Source organism: Magnolia sinica, chromosome 1, assembly GCF_029962835.1.
Source record: "Magnolia sinica isolate HGM2019 chromosome 1, MsV1, whole genome shotgun sequence".
NCBI lineage: Eukaryota > Viridiplantae > Streptophyta > Magnoliopsida > Magnoliales > Magnoliaceae > Magnolia > Magnolia sinica.
In genome coordinates this window covers 117399909-117424642 of record NC_080573.1, presented here as the reverse complement: position 1 = coordinate 117424642, position 24734 = coordinate 117399909, and the positions used below count along the sequence as shown (strand labels likewise).

The 24734-nt window shown below is 38.1% G+C and overlaps 1 protein-coding gene, 1 non-coding gene and 1 pseudogene across 2 annotated transcripts; 2 read left to right on the top strand and 1 right to left on the bottom strand.

The window, feature by feature from the left end:
• Positions 1–1498: 1498 nt before the first annotated feature.
• Positions 1499–9336, top strand: LOC131255426 (pleiotropic drug resistance protein TUR2-like). The gene is made up of 24 exons (XM_058256134.1): positions 1499–2160; positions 2324–2444; positions 2563–2651; positions 2767–2851; positions 2973–3132; positions 3222–3298; positions 3730–3783; positions 3887–3977; positions 4095–4396; positions 4626–4907; positions 4997–5313; positions 5419–5579; positions 5671–5774; positions 5863–6019; positions 6111–6233; positions 6323–6450; positions 6558–6890; positions 6976–7266; positions 7366–7449; positions 7561–7694; positions 7781–8008; positions 8129–8300; positions 8384–8638; positions 8724–9336. Exons 1-24 carry the CDS (start codon positions 1832–1834, stop codon positions 8979–8981), a joined length of 4335 nt encoding a protein of 1444 aa, XP_058112117.1. The 5' UTR covers positions 1499–1831; the 3' UTR covers positions 8982–9336.
• A 13886-nt stretch (positions 9337–23222) lies between these two features.
• LOC131221808 (U2 spliceosomal RNA) lies at positions 23223–23405 on the bottom strand (annotated as a pseudogene).
• Positions 23406–23680: 275 nt separating this feature from the next.
• LOC131222178 (small nucleolar RNA R71) lies at positions 23681–23787 on the top strand. Its single transcript, XR_009159890.1, has one exon. It is a non-coding gene; the product is annotated as a small nucleolar RNA R71 (small nucleolar RNA).
• Positions 23788–24734: the final 947 nt, after the last annotated feature.

The window sequence follows — 24734 nt, the reverse complement described above, 5'->3', positions numbered from 1 at the left end:
TAATAATTAAATTCAAACCCAATAAATATACCATACATAGCAACTTTTGGACTAAAGTTGTTTCCCAATCCAGACAACAGGGGATTTCAAGTACAGAGGGTTCCAAATCCACGCTCCTATTTGAAATCCCCTCAAAAGCCTTCCCAAATTCAGGGTTGGAAATCCCGTCAAGTTCCCCTCCAACCCCCTCCCAAATCCACTGGACCGTCTCCACCGAAACTGCGTCGGAAGCGGATTGCGTACTGAGTAACTCAGTACGCTAAGTATACTGAGTAAACTCTGTGGGGTCCACCTTGATTTATATATTTTATCCACTCCGTCCATACATTTTACCGGATAATTTTAGGGCTTTAAACCGAAAATGAAGTATATGTAAATCTCAATTAGACCACACCACAGGAAACAGTTTGAATTGAACATCTACCATTGAAAATCTCTTGGGGGCAATAGAGGTTTTGGATCAAGCTTGTATTTGTGTTTTCCCTTCATCCATTTTTGTGTGATCTTATGAACAGGTTGGATGAGAAATAAACATCACTGTGGGCCCTATAAAGGTTTCAACGGTGGAAATCATTATTCTAACTGTTTCCTATGGTATGGTCCACTTGATCTTTGGGTATGCTTAAAATTTTGTCTCAACTCCTAAAATGAGATGAAAAAATGGATGGACGGCGTGGATAGACCAGATACATTCACGGTGGGCCCAACAGAGTTTACTCAGTACGATAAGAGCGAACTGAGTAACTCAGTACGCAATCCGATTTCAACTGGGTCCCAGCTAACCAAGGTTGTAGTTCTTTTAATTGAAACTATCCAGCCAGGGCCGCGCGTGTGGCATGAGGAGAGCCTGTCTCTTCGTACACGTGAAATCCGATGGATTCATCTTGTGGGACCCACCGTACAAATGCCGTGTTTTCAGTTCAGTACGGTCCATGGGATACTAGGCGGACCCCACGCGTATGACAAAAATATGTGGTTAGGCGTAACTGATGATTCGACATAAGCACTTAGGCCAGCGGATAGAGGTGGGTCCACTGATATTTTAGCCCATTAAATTTTAGAGTCGGGATCCTCTGTTATTGGTCAATAGGGATTTCCTGTTATCCTAATCCTCATTGGTCCACGTCACCACTTACTTTTAAAAAAAAAAAAAAAAACAAAATAAAGCTTGGGACACCAAACCATTAGGATAACAGGAAATCCCTACTGACCAAATAACGGAGGATCCGGACCCGGACTCTGAATTTTAATGGTGGTCCAACCTGATGAGCCCTTCAGATCATTATGTGGCGGGATGACACGAGTGGAGGGAGCCTTCTATCCATTCTACCCGCGCCAATACTGTCTTCTCTCCGTCGATTTTGACCCTGACTATTCAAATCGTCAAAATCAAAGCAAAAGCCGCCCTCAACGCATTTAAATACTGTCCCTTCTCCCTCTTTCAAACCCATCACCCTTCTCATATCCTCCCTGTTACTGGGAAAGAAGTAAAAAGGAAAAAAAAAACAGAAGAAACCCATCTCCTTTTCCAATTCATAGTCATTTACATTTCATCTCTCTTGCATTGAGATTTGGAAATCCTTTTTGAGTTTTGATGGGTTTTGTTTGAGAAGAAAAGCTTATATTTCATTCTGTGTTTTTCAAGTTCTATACATTGTAAATTCAAGTTTCCTGTACTGAGGCTTGAAGAATATTTCTGGTTTTTTGTTGGTTTTGTTCGAGAAAAAAAAAACCGTCTCTCTTTCTGTGTTTTTCGAGCTCTAGAAATCAGTAGCTGAGGCTCTGCGCATTAGAAATTCTTAGTTTTGGTGGGTTTTTGTTGGGAATTTCGATGGACAATACGGACCTTTATAGAGTGGGAAGTTTGCGGCGGAATGGCTCTTCGATGTGGAGGAACACCACGGTTGATAACGTCTTCTCGCAGTCTTCTCGTGAGGAAGACGACGAAGAAGCTCTGAAGTGGGCGGCTCTCGAGAAGCTTCCGACGTACGATCGAATTAGGAAAGGGATACTGAGTGGAGTCTCTGGTGAGGAGCACAAGGAAGTCGACATTCAGCATCTCGGGTTTCAAGACAAGAAGACCGTGTTGGAGAGATTGGTTAGAGTCGCTGAGGAGGACAATGAGAAGTTCCTGTTGAAGCTGAAGAACCGAATCGATAGGTAAGCTCTTCTAGTCTATTTCTGCCTGGTTTTCTTGTTTTTTAAAAAAAGGTTGCTTGAATTTTATTTTCCATTTATTATTATTATTATTATTATTATTATTATTATTGTGTGGAATTCTGCTGAAATTAACAGTCAATATTCCCTTTTTTTTTTCTAACAGAGTTGGAATTGAGGTGCCAACCATTGAAGTCCGCTACGAGAATTTGAATATTGGAGCAGAAGCCTACGTCGGTAGCAGAGGTTTACCGACCGTCCTCAATTTCACCTTTAATATACTCGAGGTAATTCATATACATAAATCTCCGAATTAGATTCAATGAAAATGCTTGTTTGGGATGTCAGGACTCTTTCTCCAACTATATGAACTGACTGTTGATTTTTCTCTTTTGTTTTTCAAAGGGATTCTTGAATTATCTCCACATTCTTCCTAGCCGAAAGAAACCAGTATCAATCCTTCATGATGTTAGCGGAATTATAAAGCCTTGCAGGTAAGAGAAGAAGGCTTGGTCAAATTACAAACTGGGTTTTGCACGTTTTGATGTTTCTATTCATAGTATGGATTCTTGAGTCGATGGGAGATTGATTCAAATCTGGAATTTGCAGAATGACTCTGCTTTTAGGGCCTCCAGGATCAGGGAAGACCACTTTGCTATTAGCTTTGGCAGGAAAGCTTGATAAAGAGCTGAAGGTAGATATATTATGTTTTTTCTTCTCATCATGGAATACCGGACTTGTAGTTATAATGAAAATTTTGGGAAATATTTCATCTGTTTGATACAAAGCTGATTTGGGTTTTTCTCAAACATCAGGTTTCTGGAAGAGTAACTTACAATGGCCATGGGATGGAGGAGTTCGTCCCTCAAAGGACATCCGCTTATATCAGTCAACATGATCTTCATATTGGGGAAATGACAGTGAGAGAGACCTTGGCTTTCTCTGCTCGATGCCAAGGAGTTGGGACCCGTTACGGTATGTTGAAGTGAACAGTTTCAGTCATGTGTTGAGGGAGGTTGTGGAGTTTGAATTATAATAGTTTTGGTTTCTGAAACTATTTGCAGAGATGTTGACGGAGTTGTCAAGAAGGGAAAAAGCAGCAAACATTAAGCCAGATCCTGACATTGACGTCTTCATGAAGGTGAAAATCAAGAACATTGTTTTCAACTGATTTTTTTTTTTTCCTTAAAGATTTATAGTGCGGTTTTTTGCACCAAATATCATGATATTTCATTATTAATCCATCTAATCTGATTCAAATTGTCATGAAATTTCATGATATTTGGTTCTCTGATTAAAATAGAAAAAAACACTTCATGGACTTTCCTCCACCTTACTACTCTTAATGAGATTTTAGTTCTATTGATGGATAATTTATGAATATCCCCCATCATCCTTTCCATCTGGCATGCTTCGTATGAACTACAATTTCCCGTGTCCAGTTTGTCTTTCTCTATGAATTTTCTTAGCAAGTTCTTAAGTTATAAATCTGCAATAGAAATAGTTGTGGGTCTTTAAATATTCGAAAGAATTGGGAATTTTTGTTTATCTTTAATTGTTGTATTTATGCAGGCTGCATCGCTTGAAGGGCAGAAGGAAAGTGTCATCACGGATTATATTCTGAAGGTATGTGCTGCAACATAAACGCATTTTTTCTTTGGACTTATATCTTATAGAAGATCTTTCTGAAGCATAAATTCATCGCCTTCTGTTACTTCTCAAACTGTAGATTTTGGGACTGGAAGTATGTGCCGATACCATGGTAGGGGATCAAATGCTGAGGGGCATATCAGGAGGACAAAAGAAGCGTGTTACGACAGGTAGAAATACTAAAAAAATGAACACTTGATATATCTTTCTTAGACTTGGAGATTGGCCATTGCCCTTGTGATTTTTACTGGTTTTAGATTATTTGGATTGAATGTCTATTGGTACAGGTGAGATGCTTGTCGGACCTGCAAAGGCCCTTTTCATGGATGAGATATCGACTGGTCTGGACAGTTCTACCACTTTCCAGATTGTGAATTCCCTGAGACAATCAATTCACATTCTCGGTGGGACAGCACTGATTGCACTGCTTCAGCCAGCTCCGGAGACTTATGACCTCTTCGATGACATTGTTCTCCTCTCTGACGGGCAGGTCGTGTACCAAGGTCCCCGTGAGAATGTGCTCGAGTTCTTTGAATCCATGGGTTTCAAATGCCCTGAGAGGAAAGGCGTTGCCGACTTCTTGCAGGAAGTAAGTGGGACCAACTTATTCAGAAACATGGGAATCAAAACTCGTTGGTAACGAGTTAGACTCATCCGAGTCGACTCGGTTTTGCCAGGATTGAGTTATACTCCAAACTGTGATTTAGGTCCAAGCTTTGAATCAGTCATCAAATGAAAAACTACATCTTGTGAAAGCATGCATTGTTTCCATGGAATAGAACATCGAATCTAAAAATGAGCTCTTTCTGCATCACCAGGTGACATCAAGAAAAGATCAGCAACAGTACTGGGCACGTAGAGATGAACCATACAGATACATTCCTGTCAAGGAATTCGCCGATGCATTCCAATCATTCCATGTTGGTCGCAAAATCGGAGAAGAACTCAGCACCCCGTTTGACAAGAGCAAGAGCCATCCTGCTGCTTTGACGACATCTGAATATGGTATCAGCAAGAAGGAATTGCTGAAAGCATGTGTCTCAAGGGAATTGTTGCTTATGAAGAGGAACTCATTCGTCTACATCTTCAAAATGATGCAAGTGAGTAACAGTGTTACATTCCTAGTGCCGTTCTCGAATTCTATTCCCTTAAAGTCCTATACCTTATTCTGTTTCTGTTCTGATTCCAGTTGTTAGTCATCGCATTCATCGCTATGACAGTCTTCTTCCGTACCAAGATGCACCACAATTCGTTAACCGATGGATCGATATTTATGGGTGCTCTCTTTTTCGCGCTCGTCACCCTTATGTTTAATGGGTTCTCAGAGCTTGCCATGACAATTGCAAAGCTTCCTGTTTTCTACAAGCAAAGAGACCTCCGCTTCTATCCTTCGTGGGCATACTCGCTGCCTACATGGATCCTCAAGATTCCCATTTCATTTGCAGAAGTCGCTATTTGGATTGCCCTCACTTATTATGTCATCGGCTTCGACCCAAATGCCGGGAGGTGAGATAGAATGCAATATGAGATCCTCGGCAAGCTTATTTTAAGGACATGGTTGCATTCATGGTTTAGTCAGCAATAGTAATGGTAGATTGTTCCTGTTTGCAGGATGTTTAAACAGTATCTGCTACTCCTATTGATTAGCCAGATGGCATCTGGATTGTTTCGGTTAACTGCTGCACTGGGTCGGAACATGATTGTTGCAAACACATTTGGGTCATTTGCACTTCTTGCAATCTTGACACTCGGAGGATTCATTGTATCACGAAGTATGGACTACAATTTCAAACTCAAAATTACGATTTTCTCAGCATTTGTTGATGAACTTTGGACTCAAATCTTTCTGTTATTTGGCTGCAGAGGATGTGAAGAAATGGTGGATCTGGGGTTACTGGTCCTCGCCTTTGATGTATGCTCAGAATGCAATTGCGACGAATGAATTTCTTGGGCATAGTTGGAAGCATGTAAGAATCTCGTTGTCAAATTGGGGAAAAAAACCATTACTTTGTTTTGGAGAATTATCTCAGGTTTAATTCTGGATTTGCGATACAGGTTGTTTCTGGTTCGACAGAAATGTTAGGGATCCAAATCCTGGAGTCTCGTGGAATCTTTCCTGAATCAAAATGGTATTGGATTGGTGCCGGCGCATTGTTTGGATACACTCTCCTATTCAATGGCCTTTTCACAGCTGCTCTCACCAATCTCGACCGTGAGTATCTCCATCTCTTACAAGCATCGATTCTCAAGGCTATCACAGTTGAAAGTTTAGTAGTTCTAATCATTGGATTAAATGGCTGCAGCATATAAGGGCGGTCAAGCAGTCCTATCTGAAGAGGCCTTGAAGGAGAAGCACGCAAACAGAACTGGAGAAGTCGAAGAGGTGGATCTGTCAACCAGGAGAACAAGCTCTTCTGCACATATTGGTAATAAGATCAGTTGATTAACATTGTTTTTTTTTTTCCCCTCCCCTTGTGGGGCTCATCTAAATCAGTTTGAAAAATCTCAATGACAGGCAATGAAATTAGAATGACAGAAGCCACCGATTGTGCTAATGAGAGCACTAAGAAGGGCATGGTTCTTCCTTTTGCTCCCCTTTCCATCACCTTTGATAATGTTAGATATTCCGTAGACATGCCGCAGGTAAACCCAAAACTTCAAATAAATGATAGATTCATGTTAGGAAGTCAAAATTTTCCTTCTTCTCAGACAATCTATAGTGATACTGAGAGAGAATGTAAAATCTGTAGGAAATGAAAGCTCAAGGTTTTCCTGAAGATAAATTAGAGCTTTTGAAGGGAGTAAGTGGAGCTTTCAGGCCAGGAGTACTTACTGCTCTGATGGGTGTCAGCGGCGCTGGTAAGACTACACTGATGGATGTGTTGGCTGGAAGGAAGACAGGTGGATACATAGAAGGAAACATCACCATATCTGGCTACCCGAAGAAGCAAGAAACATTCGCTCGGATATCGGGATACTGTGAACAGAATGACATCCACTCTCCTCATGTTACTGTCTACGAATCTCTCGTTTACTCTGCGTGGCTTCGGTTACCAACAGAAGTAGATTCTGCCACAAGAAAGGTTGGTGGCATAATTGTCATTCTCTTTTATGGGTTCCTTGATATATGGTTGGGCGTCGGCTAACTGATAAATCCGATGGGTGCAGATGTTCATTGAGGAAGTCATGGAGCTTGTAGAGCTAACATCATTGAGGGAATCGCTGGTCGGGCTACCTGGTGTGAATGGGCTGTCGACCGAGCAGCGAAAGAGGCTGACTATTGCTGTTGAGCTCGTCGCCAACCCATCTATAATATTCATGGACGAGCCAACGTCTGGACTAGATGCCAGGGCAGCAGCCATCGTGATGAGAACTGTGAGGAACACCGTGGACACCGGCAGAACTGTGGTGTGCACAATCCACCAGCCCAGTATTGACATATTTGAAGCTTTTGATGAGGTAAAAGAAAGTTAAAACAAAACAACTTGTGATTTGCTTTGTGGGTTCAATCAATTAATTCATTGGCACATCTGGATTTCTATTATCCACTCTTTGCAGCTGTTCCTTATGAAGAGAGGAGGAGAAGAAATATACGTTGGCCCACTGGGCTATCACTCTAGCCATCTGATCAACTACTTTGAGGTGAAGCCCGACGAATATAAAGAAAATGCAATCAGTTCTTTCTTTTTTCCTTTTCTTTTTCATTTTTTTAATGATATGGGTACTGATCCAATCGAGTTATATTTTATGAAGGGAATCAATGGAGTCCATAAGATAAAGGATGGTTACAATCCGGCGACGTGGATGTTGGAGGTGTCTAGCATAGCACAGGAGGGGATTTTGGGGGTGAATTTTTCTGAAATATACAAGAATTCAGATCTTTTCAGGTAAGTTTTTCTTAAAATTTTTTCCATAAGTGACATCTGACTCAACCATGTACTAGTTCTTACATGATCTACCCTGATTGTTGCAGGAGAAACAAAGCTCTAATTGCAGAAATGAGCTCACCTCCCCCTGGTTCCAAAGATCTCTATTTCTCATCTCAGTATTCGCAGCCCTTCATCACACAATGCATTGCCTGCCTATGGAAACAGCGAATGTCGTACTGGCGGAATCCGCCGTACACCGCTGTCCGGCTTCTCTTCACAACTGTCATCGCCTTGATGTTTGGAACGATATTCTGGGATCTTGGGTCCAAAACGTAAGCAATTAGCTTCGACCATCATTGATCCTATGTCTCATAGTAAACACTTAAATGTCATTTCCACTTCTGGATTTGGAGCTGATTCGGTTGCATTGCTGTAATGTTTGAAATTTGCAGGACTTCTCAACAGGACCTGTTCAATGCCATGGGCTCCATGTATGCTGCAGTTCTCTTTATCGGAGTGCAAAATGCCTCGTCCGTGCAGCCAGTTGTGGCTGTCGAACGTACTGTTTTCTATAGAGAGAGGGCTGCCGGGATGTATTCAGCTCTACCATATGCCTTTGCGCAGGTAAGCACATCCATCCCAGTGTCTCAAAATTCTGTTCTTCCATGTTCAACCTTAGCCTCACTTCATTTTAATGCATTTCTCAGGTGGTGGTTGAGATTCCATACATCTTGGTTCAGACTCTTGTATATGGGGTCATCGTCTATGCCATGATCCAATTTGAATGGACGGCTGCCAAGTTCTTCTGGTATCTCTTCTTCATGTTCTTCACATTGCTCTACTTCACCTTCTACGGAATGATGGCTGTTGGCCTCACTCCCAACCATGACATTGCTGCAATCGTTTCCTCTGCATTCTATGCGCTGTGGAACCTGTTTGCAGGCTTCATCGTTCCCCGGCCTGTGAGTTTTAATCCAATCCTCTCTATTCATATCAATGTTTAATAAATAAATAAAATCTGGACTAACTCTTTCCTCGTGATCACAGAGAATTCCCATATGGTGGAGATGGTACTACTGGGCATGCCCGGTTGCTTGGACCTTGTATGGATTGGTCGCTTCCCAGTTCGGTGACATATCCAAACAAATGGACAATGACATGATAGTGTCAGAGTACGTGAGGGAGTACTTCGGATTCAAGCACGACTTCCTGGGAGTGATTGCCGCCGGGGTCATCGGATTCACAGTGCTCTTTGCATTTGTCTTCGCCTTTTCGATTAAGGTGTTGAATTTCCAAAGAAGATGAGAAATTTTTTTTTTTTTCTTTCCTCACAAACCAAAATCAAATAGGGTTTGATCAGTTCAGCTCCCTGCAGTTCATGAAGCTTTTGGGCTATTCTATCAAAAGTAGGGGGCTGAAGTTTGAATATCATATGCTAGTATTTGTTTGTTGACTATTGAAATTCGTTGTAGTTAGCCCTTTTTAATACTTTCTTATGTACCATATTTAGTTTCATAAGTGTGTTCAAGGCTGTTATTGTATCAGCATACAGAAAAAGTTGGACTAGATTTATACAAATCTCCTTCTGTAAAATTTTCATGTGCGTGTCACATTTGATGCATTCCACATTTCAGTGAATAAATTACAGACACTTTCCTAATAGTCATGTCCTACCCCCAAACCAGAAGCCCGTTTCTGCCCATGAGATGATCTTGGACATGAGTTTCGAAGCCCGTAATCAATTGGGCCAAGCCTTGGTTTCAATATGCTGAAGGCCTGACATGATCGCCTGGACGGGCCCGAATGGTCTAAGAACGTCAGGATGGGTATTCGTCAAGCGAATGGGCTTAACTAAGGTCTAGATTCTTAGCAAGAGGGCTCTAGGTTGGACTGCGTAGTTATTTGACTTATGGGCCAGCCTTTCCTGGCCTGTTTACACCTCTTCTAAGGGAGGAGGTTTCCTATTTTGAACAGGAAATCCCTTCCCAATGGGCCTTGCTGATGGTATTGCACCATGTCCACACGTACAGAATCGTGTTTACAGAAACAATGGAATTCGAATTGTGGGATTTTGTGATCTCTTGTTTGGCTCTAAATGAATGTAGAAATTACCCAAATCTGATTTTGTAGTGAATGCATTTGTAGGACTCAAATTCAATGCTGTGAGCATTATTGGGTTGCTCTTGGATTGCAAGATGCAATATGGTATGGACATTCATGGACATTAGGGGTGCACATTTAACCGGTAGAACCGTAGAACCGGACCGGAACCGACCAAACGGTCCTATTTGGTCCGGTTTTAGAGTGCAACGGTTCCGGTTCCGGTTCCAAAAATCAAAGAACCGGTGACAACGGTTCGGTTCTCGGTTTGGGGGTATGTAGAACCGAACCGAACCGTGAACCGATCCGTAGAACCAAACCGTGGATCCGATCCATAGAACCGAACCGTGGAACCGAACCTTGAACCGAACCGATGTATTTTTGCATATTTTATAATTATTTTCTCTAGAATAATTATTTTCATAAATATATTTTTGAACACCTTATACAACATCTAAACCATTCATCAAATGGACCACAACATGGATGGACATGGGCTTGCAATTGGGTTGGATTATAAAAAGCCAAGAACCGTGGAACCGATCCGGAACCGAACCGGTTTTAACGGTTCGGTTCCGGTTCGGTTCTAGGGTGCCAACGGTTCGGTTCCGGTTCTAAATTTCCTAGAACCGTTAGGAACGGTTCGGTTCCGGTTTCACCCCAAAACCGGTCCAAACCGAACCGTGTGCACCCCTAATGGACATATTGTGTCATGTGTGTGTGAGGCTTTTTGTTGTGGGAGTTTGGATGAAGCCCTTCAACTTCATCTGGTTAGTGTCATTTGAAATTCATTGATGGTTCAAATTCTCTCATGGAATCACTATTGACAATACCTCCCTGCCATCAAATGAATTATCTTTCTCAGTTAAGTTTTCTTGAGAACCCTTTGAATCTAATACTTGATCATGTGAATTAGGTTTAAATTTTTTTCTGATTTTCTTTCTTAAATCTATAATTTTTACGCAAGTGGCCCATCTTTCCGCAACTCCATTACTTTTTGGTTTGATTTACTTTTGACTTAGATTTCATCTAATCTCTTATGATGGTCCTTTTTTCGATAGAGCTTCCTCTAACCATCATAGTATCACTAGAAGATTCCTTTTGTATTTTTTTTTAAAAGACTCTTCAATAAACAACATTGACATGACCAATTCCATACTGAGTTCTACATCTTGAGATTTATAATCAAACTATTTCTCAAATTTGGCATTGAATAAATCAGAAGTGTGATATTTTCTTCATCATTAATTTTTATACCAACCATCGCTAATCTATTAATTAGAGTGCTAAACCCATTTTAGTTTTCTTATAAAGAGGCATTTCATCTATCTTCAAGTTGTATAATTGTTATCGAAGAATTATCTTATTTGACATCGATTTTTCTTCATATAGGTTTTACAATTTATCATACAAACCTTTTGTAGTGATTTGATTGGACATGTTGACTAAAATCGAGTCATCTAGTACAAGAAGATTTGCCCTAACTAATTGATTTTTTCCATCAAAGTCATTCCTTTAATCTCTTCTGCCTTTTTGTCTTCTATCATAATTGTGCAACCTTCCTTCACTAATTTTGTGTTTATTTTCAGTTTCCACAACATATAATTGGATCTATTAAACTTCAACACCTCGAATATGATAGAACTTGATTTAGCTATCTGAAACACAATTATAATAAAATTACCAACACTAAGATTGTGTTAAAATACTTCTCAACCCTTGGCTCTAATACCAATACTTGTGGAAAAATAATCACATAAGATTGATACAGGACAAGCTAAACCACATAAAAATGGTCAAATTGAAATAGAGAAAATGCACAAAGATTTATATGATTCGGCAACATGCTTACATCCATAGGGCAACAACGCAAAATTATCTTCTTTATTAAAACCATATAAAACATAAATATAAGAGTTACCTATCTCCCACTATTTCCCTGTACAAGTTCTCATATTAAAATTTTAGAAGATGTATTGAATGGAATGCCTTTATCTACCTTTGTTCCTTATATAAATCACATCGGAGGAGAGAGCCAGTGGCACTCTTAGAAAAACCAAGATTCACCAATGCAAACACACGAGAGAGAGAGAGAGAGAGAGAGAGAGAGAGAGAGAGAGTATCTACAACTATGAAATATGCTTATCACATTTTGCTTATTGATTTGGACAACTCGGCTGATGAAAAAATACTTTGGATTGTGTTACATGAAAATAACGCCTTGTCCCATTTAAAGAAATATTGTTGCTGACTACAAGATAAAACGATCCATCAAAACGAATATGGTTTCACAAGAGCGATAAGGAGAGAGAAAGTAGCAAGCTAGTTAGTGCGTTTTACTAATAGACTTTTTAACCAGCAAGTAGTGACAGATGAAAAATATATGAGCATAAGATAGCTCATTATGGGTGTGTTTAGATCATAAGTTATTTTGAATAAGCTTCTTATGTCATAAGTTGCTTATTTTGGTTTCTACTTATTCAACCCATAAGTATGTTTAGTAACACCAACATACTTATCGACCAAAAAGTAGAAAAGTATATTTAGTTTCCAACATCATAACTATCCCTCAAGTTTGTTTGATCCCTCTCACGTCCACCGTAAATCATGTGAGCTCAACCTTTGATGTGGATCATTCATCATATGTTCCCCACCTTTGATGTGGGTTATCCATTATACGAGGCCCACCTTGGATGTGGGCCATTCATCATTATGGCCCGACCTTTAATGTGCACTATTCATTATGTAGGTTCCACCTTTGATATTGGTCATCCATCAAGTGGGGTCCACCATCAATGTTATTGTCCATCATGTGGGGCCATCTTCAATATCCACTACTCATCACGTGGAGCCCACCTTTAATGTGGACCATCCATCATGTGGGCCCCACCTTTGATGTTGGTCATCCATCATGTAGGGCCTGCTTAGATATGGGCCACTCATCATTAAGGCCGAACTTTGATGTGGACCGTCCATCATGTGGGGCTTACCTTGATGAGGATCGTCCATCATGTGCAGCCCACCATTATTAATTGGCCATCATGTGGAGCCTACTTTTGATGTGGATTGTCCATCATGGGGGCCCCACCTTCAATGTGGGTTGCCCATCATGCAAGGCTCACCTTAGATGTGAATTATTCATCATTAGGGGTTGACCTTTGATGTGGACTATCCATCATGTACGACAACTTCAATATGGGCCATCCATCATGTGGGGCCAGCTTCAATGTCCACTGCCCATCATGTGGAGCCCACCTTTAATGTGGACCGTCCATCATGAAAGCCCCACCTTTGAAGTGGGTTGTCCATCATACTAGCCCGCTTTGGATGTGGGCTTTCTATCATTATGAGCTGACCTTTGATGTGGACCATCCACATTAATGCGAGGTCATCCATCATGTGGGGCCCACTTTTATGTGGACCATCCACCATGTGAGCTCCACCTTCAATGTGGACAATCGACCACGTGGGGCTTCCTTTGATATGGATCATGAGAGAGAGCCTACTTCAACATGGACTGTGAAATAGAAGTAGAAAAGTCATAAAAGTTAAAAAGCTAAAAATAATTACTTATTAAGATAAGTATCTTTTGGCACATTTGTTACTTTTATCATAATACTTACCAAACTAACTTAAGTGAAAAAAATAACTTAATTACTTAACATAAGTTAAAAAGTAACTTATTTGATAGTATCCGAACGAACCCTAAAACACATTTTCATCTATAGGGAGAGGGTTGAGTTTTCTTCAAAGTCTTTTTTTAGGGTTTTTTTTTTCCCCTTTATGTCAATTGCTAAGGCATGGGAGCTGTTGTATCTCCAGGAGTGGAAGCCTTTTTATTGATTTGCTTCGTGGATGAAATCTTTATAATTGATTACATGGAGTGAAAAATGTTGGGAAACTACATAACTTACACTTCTATGTGCAAATCAATAGGATTAACAACATAAAATATTTAGTGGATGAAAATCACTTGCAACACAAACAAGTAAATCATCAAACATTTAGGATGCAAGAGACACCAAGTTTTTTTTACGTAGGAAACCCTCCGATGTGGAGGATAAAAATGACGGGACCTAGTCCGGTGCAAATCAACTATAATAATAATATAAGTACAATCATCAAGAGACTTTTCTTTAATATTCAAATTACATCACTCAATGGTGGATTACAAGCAACATAAAAGAAATGAATTTCTCACCAATTGGGATGGTAAAAAATTTCCACACAACCCTAGAAAAGACAATTGAAGAAACCAGTGTTGTGGATGGATCCTCACGAATTCGGATGCAAAGATTTCGATATTGGAAACTTCTTGATCTTCTCTTCTATAAAGATCTTTTTTTTTTTCCTCTGGCATCCTTTTTCTCTAAGAAAGAAAATTCCCTAATGTTACTCTAATTTTTTTTCAAAACAAAAGAGCACATTTTCATCTCATTTTAGTTGCTTGGCCAAAAGACCAAAATACCCCTCACCACATATGGCACTAAAAGCTAGCCTACATCCATGGGTCCCAGTTGCAGCCTGCAATCCGAACTGAGGATGGGTTTTTGGAGTTAGCTCACCCCTGCGGGATCGCGACCCTTTGTCCCGGCCATTGTAGCACGTGTGTCGCCCAGGGCATAAGGGGCATGATGACTTGACGTCATCCTCACCTTCCTCCGGCTTATCATTGGCAGTCTGTTCAGGGTTCTAAACTCAATGGTGGCAACTAAACACGAGGGTTGCGCTAGTTGCGGGACAATTAGGCCCACCAAAACAAGGCACATAAGGAGAAATGCAAGGCAAGGATGTCTAGGTCTCCTCTCCAGCATATATGCATGGGCTTGGAAGAGGAAGCGTGGCCCAGTCAAAATTAGAGGGCCAAAACCTCCCCACCATAGCATCTACATGGGTCTATATCATGAATTTGGGGGATCCACTTAATGACAAAAGAGGCCTAGCCGAATGAATTGACACCACTATGGGCCCAAAAGGAAAAATGGTTGGCGCACTTGAATATGAGGAAGGCAAGATGATGAGATCCTCCCCAATAAGTGACCACATGGGGATTTCATGAAAGCCCAAACCCATTTTGAAAAGCACAAATCTAGTGTGGGCCCATCCATCTTTGTCACCACTAAGAAAGAAAAAATAATAAAAAAGAGCTATCCCAAAAAGAAGAATGAAAGTGAAGGGTCCAGGGCCCATTCAAATGCACATAAAGCCTAGGCCTTTATTTTGGGTCTACTTGATACATGGACCAAAAATGGTAGGCCCCCATGCATATACTAATGTGCATGCGAAGATTACATGATGAGAAACAAAATATAAGAGGGGAAAGAAATGAAAGAAAATTACAAGATTCTTATGCCGCCACCTTGTAAATCCGAGAGAGCTTCAAAGATTAAATTTACCTAAGCCCCATTGCCTCCACCAAACCAGCCGATGTCATCAACCACTATTCTTGTCAAATACCTTATAGTAAAAAATGAATGAGTGAATGAGAGTGGGGAAGAAAATGAAACATGAAGCATGAAAGTGAGGAAGAAAATGAAACATGAAGCATGAAGGGAGTAAGGAAGGGAACTTTATGAAAGGAAGAGATTAGTAAGAAAGGGCACTGACTTTACCTTTAATGTTAGATTTTAGGAGGAAAGATAGAAAATTAATCACCTAAAAATAGGCTTAAGGCGCGTTACGATGTCTCTTAACTTTAAGGCGATATTTGCACTCTACTAGTAATTCAACCAATTTGCAAGAGGGTTATAACAAATTGAAAAACCGCACACCGAACACACTTTTACAGTGTACACCCCTGACTTCTGTGTTGTTACAATTTACCCCTTTAAAACTGTTTGTAATTTACTGCCTGAAAAACTGTTTGCAGTTTAACACCTAAAAACTTTAACTTTTCAAAAACCATCCAAAACTGAAAATGGAGAATAAGAAGAAGATAGAGAGAAGATTGTTGAAATTGTGATTTTCAGATTGACCCAAAGATGAGTTTATATAGAATCACAAGAGATGCTTTAAGACCATTTTTATGAAAAGACATATTCTTCCATGATGTCTTTTCAACAATGGCATCCCTCCACCATTTCAAATTCAAATGATGCTCCCTTTACTAAGAGGCACCACCATTCACAAATGAATGGTCACCAACAATCACCAAAAGCCATAACCCTTTATCTAAATTCTCTTTTATAAAACAAAATTATTTAAAAAAATCCAACAATCACCTACTATTTTCAAAATATAGAGGTTAGAGTATGTAAGAAAAATATGTGCATATGAGAAGGTGTCTTATGAACTTGAACCTTCACTTAGTGTAAAAAAATCAAACTTGTATCAAAATCCTTAGTGACTATGGTCTTGAACTAAGTATTTTATATGACACAACCGGACATGTCATACACACATATATTTTAATTTTCATGTGTTTTAAAATTATAGCACATTAACGACCTTGTGCTTTGTTTTAGATTCACGAGTTCATGATAGTAGCCAAAACTCTCGAACATCAGGAAGTGGCCCCACTTCCAATACTCATATAGGTGAGTCCTTATGAATGCTCATGTAACTATAGCACCCTTGAAGGGACTCATTAAGAGCAGGGGCTCATCCTCCTTTTCATCATTACAAGTACCCAATAGTATACATACATCCAAAAATGAGATAGATAGAAAACATATGGTGCTACTTTAGACACTTCTTGTGAGGTACGTTGCCCATTGAACCTATTAACTTAGGTTGGGTTTCCCTCATATGATGTCTATGAAATTGACTTGAGTCTCATTCCTCTTAATGTTCAATGACAGCGTCCCTTACCAGTCCCTTGGTGAATGGGTCCGCTAAATTTTGGATAGATTGTACATAATGTATTGTTATAACACCATCAACAAGTAGTTGCTGCATAAAACTATGCCTCAGACTAATATATTTAGATTTTCCATTATAAGTCTTATTATATGCATTTGATAGTGTCACTTTACTATCACAGTTGATAGAGACCGGTAACAAACTGGGTTCTTATCATAGTGATCAAACTTTTTAAATATCTTTTTAATATAATATAATTGAGATAGAGCTATACCATTATTGTTTCTAGCTTGATACCTAGAATTAGATTAACTCCACCCATATTCTTTATGTCAAAACTAGATGATAAGAATATTTTAGTGTTATTTATAACTTTTAAAAATGTACCAAAGATCAACATATCATCTACGTAGAGACATATAATTACTCCTTTATTACTAGAAAATTTTGAATATACACATTTATCAGATTCATTAATCTTAAAGTCATACGAGGTGACTACTTTATTGAACTTATCACACCATTACTTAAGTGCTTGTTTTAAGTCCTTATAGTGACTTGATCGTTTTGAACACATCATTAATCTTCAAGGAGATTTTTGAAATCTATTTTTTTATATATATAAATTGTGCTCATAAAGTAAGAAAATATAGATTAGTTCCATATAATCTCATCCCCAACATAAAATCTGCATTGTCCTCAATGTAAAAGATATGAAATACATTATAACATGAGACAATTGAAATAAAAGAAGAATGAGCAAGAGAGTACCCGAGGAAGTTCAATATAATGGCATGAATTGTTTACCATAAAAAGGGTTTAGTACTAAATAAACTAAAACTAAATAAACTATTCTATTATAATCCTAAGAAAGTAATAAATGGATAGATGGACTTCTATCAGACTAGAAGGTCAATCCTGATTGACAAGACCATTCACAGGGATGGACATATCCTCTTAATTGAATTTCTCAACAAATGGTTTAAGGCGATGACCGTTTACTTTGAAAATGTTACCATTCATTAGATTTTCTATTTCGTCAGCTCCATGAGGATAAATCATTTTGATTTTAAAAGGGGCCGATTCAACGAGATCTCAATTTTTCAGAAAAGAAGAAGAAGATGAATTCTCGAATTATATAGTAGGACTTTCTGATTTGGTTCAATTTTTTTTTAAAGAATGTTCCAGTCATGGAACACTTTCATCATGTCCTTGTATATCATAGAATTCTCATAAGCATCATTTTAAATTTTTTCGAATACATTTAATTGTAAATTAGCTTTATTGATGTTGAAGTTAAAATTTTTTATAACCCAATACACTTTATGTTCCAACTCTACAAACAAGTGGCAAGTTTTTCCATGTATAAGTACATAGGGTGACATACTAATAGAGGTTTTGTATGCTGTATGGTAAGCTCACAATGCATCGGTCAGTTAAAGTGACCAATCCTTACGATCTAGGTTAACCATTTTCTCCATAATTTGTTTAATCTCCTTATTTGATATTTTAGCTTGACCGCTCATCTGAGGGTGATATGGGGTGTTCACTTTATGCGAAATACCATATTTTTTCATCAATCCTTCAAAAAGTTTATTGCAAAAGTGAGATTTTTCATCACTTATAATGACTCGAGGTGTTCCAAACTGGAATAAAATATTTCCTTTCAAAAACTTAATGACTGTATAATGGTCATTATTTTGGTACAGAATTGCCTTCACCCATTTCGAAACGTTATCGATAATGAGTAATATATAAAGATTTTCAAAGGATTAGGGGAATGTCTCCATGAAATTAATGCCTATTGCAATCAAATGTTTTAATGATAAGAATAGGGTTTAGTGACATTATATTTCTATGGGATAATCCTCTCAATTTTTTGCATTGATCGCATGCTTTGCAAAGCTTATGTGTATCTTTGAACATAGTGAGCTAATAAAAGTCACACTGCAGAATTTTTGTTGTAATGTTTTTACCTGAAAAGTGGCCACCACATGTATATGAATGGAAAAAGGAGATGATACTTTATTGTTCATGGTTAGGCACACATCTCCTAATGATTTGATCTATGTAATATTTGAAAAGATATGAATCATTCAAAAAGAACTTGCGTACCATGGTAAATAATTTCTTCTTATCTTCCGTAGTCCAGTGAGTATGATTGGTACTTGTGGTAAGATCATTAGTAATATCAGTGTACCAAGGTAATTGAGAGACTTTAAAAATTGTTTATCAGGAAATATGTCATTAATTGGTATTGTTTCCGTAGAATCGTATAAAACAAGCCTAGAGATATGGTCAGCCACTACATTTTCTACTCCTTTCTCATCTCATATTTCAAGTTCAAATTCTTAAAGTAGAAAGATCCATCTCAATAAACGAGGCTTAGTGTTTACAACCCCAAGTGCAGGGTTATGCTATAGTAATAACTCGGTGAGACTGAGGTCGAATCTACAGGGACTTACCTTGTACGTATTCTAAAAATCACTAGAACTAGAATGAGAATAAGATCTAAACTAGAATATGGAATAAGAGAGATTAATTGTGAATAAACTATCAATAATAAAAGGAAAAGTGGAGCACAAAGAATCCACTTATAGCTATTAAGTTACTACCTTACTTGATTCAATAAACACAACTGGAATCAAAGTCTTATCCTATTTAGTTGGATGATAGATAAGTTAAACTAAATTTAAACTTTTCATTGAATTAGTTCTCACGTGAAGCATTATTGTGATGATTGTAGGGAATTCAATCATCCACCGTGCCTAAGCATCTATTGTAATTGAAGTCACGATAAACCATAGAAAACTAAAAATATTTATTCATTCAAACTATAAATCAATAGAAGTTCAATATAAACATGAATCAAAGTAAGATATTCATCTAAACAAACTACAAGCTTTACTTCTTAGCTTTAGCTAAGAGGTTTAACCAACCAAAAACATAATTGAAAACAAAACTCTTAAAGAAAACATAAAAACTAATTAGAAGAAGAAGTTTGGGAAAGAAGGAAGGACTCCTTGAAGTACTCCAATACTTTACTCCACTCTTCCAACCCTAATTCGTGCTTATAAATAATTAAGAGACCAATATTTATAGTATTTGCTTGGCCTGACTTTGAAACTGCCTCAAATTTATGCAAAAATTTTCACTTCGGTGGGACCGAAGTTGGGTTTGGTTGGACTGAATTAAGGATGAAAATTCTACTTTCTCGTTGGACAATTCTGCGTGATTTCGGTGGGACCGAAGTTGGCTTCGGTTGGACCGAATTAAAGCTGAAAATTTCACTTATCGCTGGATTGTTTTGTGCGATTTCGGTCGGACCAACGGTTTGTTTCAGGACTTTCTCTTTTTAGACTTGGAACTCCAGAATATGTTTTTTCTGCCCAATTTTCAGGATTCCTATTCTTCACTTCAAATCTTTTATTCTCATTATCCCTCACTTAGTTTCCTTGGATCTTTGGTATGTGAATTCTTTATTAATGACTTCCAAATCTCCAAATCATCATTTAGTAATCTTTTGAATATAAATTTTCCTTTTAGCATCAATTTTACCTTAAGCTCTTGAAATCACCTCACACATGAAAAGATGTATAATTAGATTGATTAAGTACTATCATGTTCATAAAGACAAGGCATAAATAGGAGAAAATATGTAATATTTCACACTCTACACTTAACGTCATTCTTAGAAAGAAAGTACTTTAACTCCGCATGATCAGTGAAGATAATGATCTTGGATCCTATCAAGTAAGACCTAAACTTGTCCAAAGCGAACACTGCTACTAGGAGTTCCTTTTCCGTAATAAAATAGTTCACTTGGGCAGAGTTTAGAGATATACTTGCATAGTAGATAACATAGGGCTTTTTCTATTTTCTTTGGCCTAAAATTGCCTCAATTGCATAGTCACTTGTATCGCACATAATTTCAAAAGGTAAACTTAAATCGGGTGGTTGGATGATGAGAGTGGTAGTGAACATTCCTTTAAATTTGGTGAAAGCTTTTTTTACATTCCTTGCTCTACTCAAAGGAAGTTTCCTTTTGAACAATGTTGCATAAAGGACGAGAGGTAAGAGTAAAGTCCTTTATAAATTTTTGGTAGAATCCAGTGTCCTATAAAGGATCGCACATCACGTATGCTTTTGGGTGGAGGTAGGTTAGATATTAAATCAATTTTGACTTTATCTACCCCAATTCCATTGGATGATATAATGTGTCCAAGGATTATCCCCCTTTGAATCATAAAATGACATTTTTTCTAATTCAACACAAGGTTTTTTTATTCATATCTCTTCAACACCAATTTCAAGTGCTCAAGGAACTCGCTAAAGGATACATCGAAGACAGAGAAGTCATGTATGAAGACCTCTAAAAATTGCCCCACCATGTCAGAAAAAATACTTAATATGCATCGTTGAAATGTGGCAAGAGAATTACATAATCCAAATGTCATCTTTCGTTTGAAAAACTGCCAAAAGGACATGTGAATGTGGTCTTATCTTGGTCTTTAATGGATATCTCGATTTAATTATAGCCCGAATACGCATCAAGGAAGCAGTAGTAGGAATAACCTACTAACCTTTCTAAGATCTTATCAACAAAAGACAGAGGAAAGTGGTCCTTGTGACAATATTCAATTTTAGGTAGTTAATGCACATTCTCCACCTAGTAGTGACCCTGCTTGGCATAAGTTCATTATCCACATTGGCTATGATGGTAATCCTACACTTCTTGAATACCACTTGAGTTGGACTCACCTATTGGCTATCAGATGTATGGTATATGATACCCACATCTAATTACTTTAACACTTTAACCTTAACCAATTCTTTCATGCTTGGATTTAAACGACGTTGTGGTTATCTAGACATTTTTGCATTATCTTTGATATGAATGTGGTGAATACAAATCAGATGATTGATTCCCTTGACATCCATAATTGTCCATCCAAGAGCTCCTTTATATTCTTTGAGAGTATAAATGAGCATACTTTCTTGTTTATCATCTAAGTGGGAAGAAATCACCACGGGATACGTTTCACCTTTACCTAAATAGGCATATTTCAAATCAATAGGCAATGGTTTTAAGTCAAACTTCGGTGCCTTGATACTAGGCAGTTAAGGCTTTTCATTAATTTGCAGTAATCTTTCAAATTCAGGCCTCCACCGGTTAGCTTTAAGTATCGGTGTAACATCAAATAAAGCATCCATCTCCCTAATCATGTCATCATCTAAATCAGTGGAGTGGGCCAAGCACATCTCTAGAGTGTCTGAGTATAAAGTCAAGAGTGACTTATCTTCCATGAATGAAAATTTATCAAGTTAATTTCGTGGACATTATCACCATCCTCCGGTTGTTTGTGTATGTTAAACACATTCAACTCAAATGTTATATTTTCAAATGATAGTTTCGTAACCCCATTCTTATAATTAATTATGGCATATGATGTGACCAGGAATGGTCGGCCAAGGATGACAGGAATTTGAGTGCTAATATCAATGATGGGATGTATATCCAAAATAATAAAATCTACTAGATAGTAGAATTTATCGACTTGGATTAACACATCCTCTATCATCCCTCTCAGTATATGAACTAAACGATTAGCAAGTTGGAGTGTGGTCTTGGTAGGTTTTAATTCACTAAGGCCAAGTTGTTCATACATTGAGTATAAGATCAAATTCACACTTGCCCTAAATCAAGCAATGCGTATTCAATCTGGTGATCCCCAATCATGCATGAGATGGTTGGGCTGCCGAGATCCTTGTATTTTTTAGGCAAATCTTGTCTGATAATGGCACTCACTTTCTCTGTCAAAAATATTTTTTCTAAATATTGTACCATCTCTTGGTCGTACATAGATCTTTCAAATATTTGGCATAAGACGGGATTTATTTTATGGCATCCAACAAAGGGATATTGATTTTCATCTGTTTTAGAACCTCTAGGATATCCTGAGTGTTTGACAGAGGTTTTGGTGAAATCAACCTTTGTAGAAATGGAGCAGTCGGCTTATATTGTTTTTTTATTCTTTCTTATGTGTAGAGTTGCTAGGTCCATCATCTCTCTCAACTTCTTTCGAGTCCTTAGGCATCTCAGCCCTCGTCAGGATATTTTTGTCAATTGTTTTTCCACTTCTAAAAGTGGTGCTAGACTTTGCTTGCTCCACATGTTAGTTCAAAGAGTTCGTGTCACTTATCTCGTATTGTGATTTTTAGTTAGATAGAGGTTAGGCTGGAAGAATCCCCTTCTTCCCAACAGAAATTTGTGACTATATTCTTTGAATGGATTGTGCAAATACTCCCAAGGATCTTTTAATATCTTGTAATGCTTGCAACATATTTTGGTTGAACTGTTCTTGATTATGGATAAATTTTTGAACCGCAACTCTTGGGGTCTTTTCTGATTTAACAATGGACTGAAGCTTAAAGGATGAGCCCTTTGAGGATTTTTTTCTGTATTAGTCCTTTGCCCATTCCTCCAACTGAAGTTCGGATGGTTCTGCTAATTAAGATTGTACATGTTTGAGATGGGGGTGCTGAACGGCGTTTGATAATTGTTCATGACATTGGATTGCTAATGTAACAACTCTTGTAATGCATGAATTATAGGACATTCTTGGTCAAGTGTATTTTTTTTTATAAGGGTGTGCCTAGCCCATGCAATAGTGCAACGCAAGGGCGACGCTCGAGGACCCCAGTAGTAAGCTACTATGTTGGGACCTCCCCCACAAGAAATTAATTTAATATCATGTGACCCGATGGGCCACGTATCAAATATTAAATTGATAAGAATAGATTCTACCCTTTTCAGTTCCAAGGCCTCGACTTTTCTTATGAGGTTAGCCACCTTGGCATTAACATCGTCTTCCTCCCTTAAGACGTAAATTCCTCCATTGTCCTTGGACTGATTTGATTTGGGGTTAGTAGGCTTAAATGAAGTATCCCATGACTGCAGGTTTTCAGCAAGCATATCAAAATAGTCTCACGCATCATCAGGATCTTTGTTCATAAATTCTCCATTGCACATCATCTCTACAAATTGTCACATGGGCGAAGTCTGTCCATCATAGAAAAAGCTTATGACCTGCCAAATTTTGTAGCCATGATGTGGAAAAGCGTTTAGAAAACCCTTGAATTTTTCTCAAAATTGGAAGGAGGTTTCTTCCTCTTTCTGTGAAAAATTCATGATCACCCTTCTAAGGGTGTTGGTTTTATGAACCGGGAAGAACTTTTAAAGGAATTCCCAAGTCATCTCAACCCATGTCCCAATTGATCTCGGTTTCAAGGAGTGAAGCCATGACTTGGCCTCCTTCTTCAAAGAGAAAGGAAACAATTTTAATATTAAGGTGTCGTCAGACACGTTGTAGAAGTGCAAGGTCACTACAACTCATCAAACTCTTTGAGATGTAGATATGGACTCTTAGAATCTAGTTTATGAAACTTTAAGCGTAGTTGGATCACTCCCAACTTAAAATCCATGTTTCCTGCATTATGTGGAAAGACCATGTAAGAAGGTGTATTCATCCTCGCCAGTTGCAAATAATCACGTAGTGTTTTAGGTTGAGGAATATTGCGTACATTTATTCATCTTGTTCCTCGGCAAGATGATGAGGTTAATTTTCAGCCATATTTTTTGTCAACTCAGAGGATCTTGGGTGTTGTTTAATTTGATGATGGATAAACAAACCTTCAACTAATCTTCATTCACTTAAAAGATGTATAGTGTTGTCACAGACCCACTTGGGCATGAATCACTCTTAAACTTAGTTCTAAACTAATCCCACTGCTAAAAAAATTATAAAAAAATAAGGAATTTAAAATACTAAAGTAAGATGGTTGGAAGGATATTACCCGGTTGACGATTCTAGGTTAGGATCTACAAAACAGAAGAAACAACGTCAGTATCTAAGAATTCAGAAAAACCTATAACTTAGAAAAGTATTGAAAAACTAAACCTAAACCTACTTAATTCTAATACTAATGTATTTTAAAAAAACACAGTCGAAGTCCTCGACAACAATGCCAAAAATTTGTTGAGAGCAAATCCCAAGTGTAGGGTTGCCATGTAGTAATAACTCAGTGAGACCGAGGTCATACCCACATGGACTATATGATTGTACAATTTATGAAACACGTAGAATTGGAATTATA

Excerpts from the sequence above, each read along its gene's own strand:
- LOC131255426 (XM_058256134.1), top strand. The coding sequence starts at position 1,832 with ATGGACAATACGGACCTTTATAGAGTGGGAAGTTTGCGGCGGAATGGC. Across the intron at positions 2,445-2,562 it reads TCACCTTTAATATACTCGAG|GGATTCTTGAATTATCTCCA; the intron begins GTAATTCATATA and ends TGTTTTTCAAAG. Across the intron at positions 3,133-3,221 it reads AGGAGTTGGGACCCGTTACG|AGATGTTGACGGAGTTGTCA; the intron begins GTATGTTGAAGT and ends AACTATTTGCAG.